Raw genomic sequence first — 4,351 nt, 5'->3', positions numbered from 1 at the left:
ATGAACAAAGCCAACAGACTGTACAGTAATATTCACATAAGAAACACCGTGTACACCGTGACTGGCGTTGGGGTCATAGCCAATGCTCTTCTTCTCCTCATTCACATCTCCTTGCACATTACTGGGCACAGATCTAAGCCCACTGACCTGCCCATTGGTCTCCTAGCCCTGATCCACCTGGCAATTCTGCTCATCAATGGCTTCATAGCTTCGGACATTTTTATACCTCAGGGGGGGAGGTGGAATGACCTGACGTGTAAATTGCTTATCTACCTGTACAGGTTGATGAGGGGCTTCTCCATTTATGCCACCTGCCTGCTGAGTGTCCTCCAAGCCATCACCCTCAGCCCCAGGAGCTCCTGCTTGGCAAGGTTCAAACATAAATCCTCTCTTCACAACCTGTGTTTCCTTCTCTTCCTGTGGGTCATCTACTCATCCTTCAGTAGTCATCTCTTCATCTCCATTGCTGCTACCCCCAATTGGACCTCAGACAACTTTATGTACATCACAGAATCCTGCTCCTTCATTCCCATGACCTTCTTCCTTCGGCACAGCTTGTCCATCCTGCTGACCTTCAGGGAAGTCTCCTTTATAGGAATCATGTCCTTCTCCAATGGATACATGGTGGCTCTCCTGTGCAGGCACAAGAGGCAGTCCCAACATCTCCACAGCAGCAGCCTGTCTCCAGTGTCATCCCCAGAACTGAGGGCCACCCAGACAATCCTGCTGCTCATGAGTTGCTTCGTGGTCATGTCCATCTTGGACAGCATAGTCTCCTATGCAAGAATCACACTGAAAGATGATCCAATATTTTACTGTATCCAGATCCTCGTGACCCATAGCTACACCTCGTTCAGCCCTTTGGTGTTTATTTGTACTGAAAAACGTATAATTGTTATTTTCAGATACATGTGGGAGAAGACTGTAAACATTTCAGTAGGCAGTGGTGAATAAGTTTTGTTAAGGCAAGAAATTGCGCTGAATTTGGAGTGATTTATCATGACAGAGTGTTTAGAGTCTTTGGTTTAATTACAATGCAAAGTCTCACTCCCTCTGTTAAACCATCCACTTGGACATGCAGGGATGACAATTACATCAATAAAAGCCAAACCATGTGCCTCTCTGAGATATTATGGCAATGTCATATTTCTCACTGGATCCTTAATAGGGGCCTGTGAGTTGGATGTCACTTGTCATAACCTGGGTTATTCCAAACTCTTTTTAGATACACAACAGTTCCAATGGTTTTCAAATATTGCATCATCTCCATTATCTGTATTTTTCCTAACTACATTTGTAAACATATTCTACCACAAAATGTCACATGATCCAGCACACAAACAATACACATGGGGCTGCATAGCTGAGTTCTAAAGTTACTATACTCAGTGAAGCCGGTTTAGTCGCAAGAGAACAAACATTGTATAAATGTACTTAAAGATGGTGGGAGTTGGAGTGGCCAGAGTGACAGAACAGGAACACAAGAGCGTCCCAGAGACCAAGAGAGGGGGAAGCGGGGCACTATCCCTTGGTATGTGGAGAACCTCTATTCAGTTAGGAAGTGAATGCTGTCATGGGTGGTGGTGACTTTTGTGCAAAAACTTGAATAGATTCCAGGACACTTTACTGAAAGCTGAAAAGTGGTCAGAATGTTTATGTTGTATATATTTTATCCTCATAAAAGTATTTTAATTATCAACTCAGTTGTGGAAAACATTCTTTCTGAAACTATAAAGTAAGGGATAAGACTCTAAACGTGCCACAGGGTCATTTGATGAGCTTTGAAACATCTGAGCTGATTTGTCCCAGGGATGTGAAGATTGGTTTTGAGGAGCTCACTTCTGATCTCAGCCTCTCCCAGGAGAGGTGTTCCCCATGCGGATGAACCCTCTCTGGGTCTCTCAGCCTTCAAAAGATGTTCAGCATTGCAGTGGGTAGCTCCCATGTTGAGGCTTTCTGGGTGAGAGGTGCATGCAGTCAGAATACGAGGTTTAGACAGTAAGTCACATGTGGGAGTTTACCAATCATGACAGCAGTGCTGTGAAAATTATGCACTTTTCATATATTCTATTTAATTAGAAAAATTAGCCAAATATAAAATACTGTCAAATAGAATGTCTTTATAAAAAATGTAAGTAGTAAAAGAAGCAAAGAATATAAGACTAAACATTTTAAAAATCAGAAAAGGAACATAGAAAAGATGAGAAAGGGGTCCAAAGGATTACAGGACAGAACAAAGTGGCTGTTTAAGTTATCATGAATAGGTGTTAAGTTTGAATCAATTAAACTCCTCAATCAATTGATATTGGGCAGCTGAGATCACAATGACTGCAACACAATCTTAAGACTGCACATCAAGGTGTAGCTGTAAACCAGGACAAAAGGATCCAAGAGACATGTAGAACATCCCACCAAGGGAAGAAAACACTACTCTGTTGTGCTGAGATCAGCGTTCACAAGAGGACACACACCAGGTCACAAACAAGCCTCCTTAATCTTAAGGACACTGATATCCTGTCAAATGTATCAACAAGCACCATAGAGTGAATATAAATTAAAGACTTAAAACTGTCCATCCCAACTATGTGGAGATAAAACAACACCTTTTAACCAGTCACACATGGAGAACTCACAAGTGGAATAAGAAATTTCTTTGAGAAAAATGAGGATCAAAGTACCACCTACTAGAACTTGGGGGGTGCATCAGGAGGATGTCGCAGAGACTTGAAGCAACACATCTCCATTCACAACAAGATTGAAAAAAGAGAACCCTAGACACACACAACTTCAGAACACTGAGCTTGGAAAGTGGAACAAAGCAACTATTGATGGAGGAGAGTGAACCAGTAACCCAAGACACCCCACCCCTCCAAAAAGGAGCCCAGAGACACAGAAATTCATGATGGAGGGCTACACATTGAACAATTAGCACCAAACAATCTTGATCTCCTCCAAATTGAAAGCATCATCCATGGTGAAGATCTGAGGTTTATCCGTGGGACACAGGTGGCTCAGTACATGCAGATCATCTATAGGGACACCCAATAGCATAAAAATTCCAAGGAAGGAGAGACGTTGTCTCAGGAGTGACATGTTCATATATGTATAAACACTAAAGATCCCACAGAATTCCTTTCAGGATTCTGAAAGGCATTCAGCACAATACAAAGGCAACATCCCAAGAATTATGCTTTGTTTCAGAGAACAATCCCCACAATAAACCATTATAAAGAGCAAAATACCAAGGCATGAACTTGGCCAGGGAAAGAAAACACTTGTACCCAGAAAGTATAATGATGACATAAATTAAAGCAAACATAAATTAGAGGAACCATTCATCATATTCATGATGCAAAGAGTCAATATCAAAATGTCCATACCATCAGAGGTATGTACAGATGCGATCCCTATCCAAATCTCAGGAGAATATTTTATAGAAATAGGAAACGAGGTAGCTAAAATCTACATGCGACCCTACCAGATCCTAAATAGGTAGATCAACCCTGATAAACAACAAAGCTGATGGAACCACACCCAATTTTTAAATATATTATGAAGCTATATATATATATAAGCTTTGTGTGTTCTTACATTTTCAGATCAAGTCGAGATGTTTTGAAAGCGTAGATGTGAGACCTGAATCTGTGCCAAAAGAAAACAGTTGGAAATCTTCATGAAATTGGAAAAGAAAATGATTTTCTGGGATATCACACCCAAAGTACAGGCAACAAAGTCAGCAATATGATGACATGAAACTACAATAGTTCTGTACAGGAAGGTGAACAATCAGCTGTAAACAGACAACACACAGGATGAAGATTACATTTTCAGATCATATATCAGGAAAGAGGTTGATTTTAAACGTTTGGGGCTGGGGATATAGCTCAGTTGGTAGAGTGTTTGCCTTGTAAGCACAAGGCCCTGGGTTCAGTCCCCAGCACCCCAAAAAGTTAACCTTTATTAAAACCTCAGAACTTAATAAAAAATAATAACTTCATTAAAAACAGCACGAGATATGAATAGATATCTCACCCAAGCAAAAACACGTATGTAAAACACTTCTTCCACTTGTATTATTCTTTCCTGTTTTACAGTAGAGGGGGTTGAGAGAGAAGAGGGGAGGGGAGGGGAGGGGAGGGGGGATAGTAGAGAATAAGATAGAGAGCAGAATTCATCAGACACTAGGATGTCAATATGTAAATCAATAGAAATGTAATTGATGTAACTGATGTGATTCAGCAATCTGTATACGGGGTAAAAATGAGAGTTCATAACCCTTTTGAATCAAACTGTGAAATATATCAAATTAGATGTAATGTTTTGAACTACCAACAATAAAAAAAAAACACGT

The 4,351-nt window shown here is 40.6% G+C and overlaps 1 protein-coding gene and 1 non-coding gene across 2 annotated transcripts; both read left to right on the top strand.

The window, feature by feature from the left end:
• Positions 1 to 954, top strand: LOC144371285 (vomeronasal type-1 receptor 94-like). The gene has a single exon (XM_078033687.1). It carries the CDS (start codon positions 1 to 3, stop codon positions 952 to 954), a length of 954 nt encoding a protein of 317 aa, XP_077889813.1.
• Positions 955 to 3,872: 2,918 nt separating this feature from the next.
• Trnat-ugu (transfer RNA threonine (anticodon UGU)) lies at positions 3,873 to 3,946 on the top strand. Its single transcript has one exon. It is a non-coding gene; the product is annotated as a tRNA-Thr (tRNA).
• Positions 3,947 to 4,351: the final 405 nt, after the last annotated feature.

Source organism: Ictidomys tridecemlineatus, chromosome 16 (genome assembly GCF_052094955.1).
Source record: "Ictidomys tridecemlineatus isolate mIctTri1 chromosome 16, mIctTri1.hap1, whole genome shotgun sequence".
NCBI classification, from domain to species: Eukaryota; Metazoa; Chordata; class Mammalia; order Rodentia; family Sciuridae; genus Ictidomys; species Ictidomys tridecemlineatus.
The sequence above is the reverse complement of the archived record's forward strand: the minus strand, read 5'-3'. Positions and strand labels throughout refer to the sequence as shown.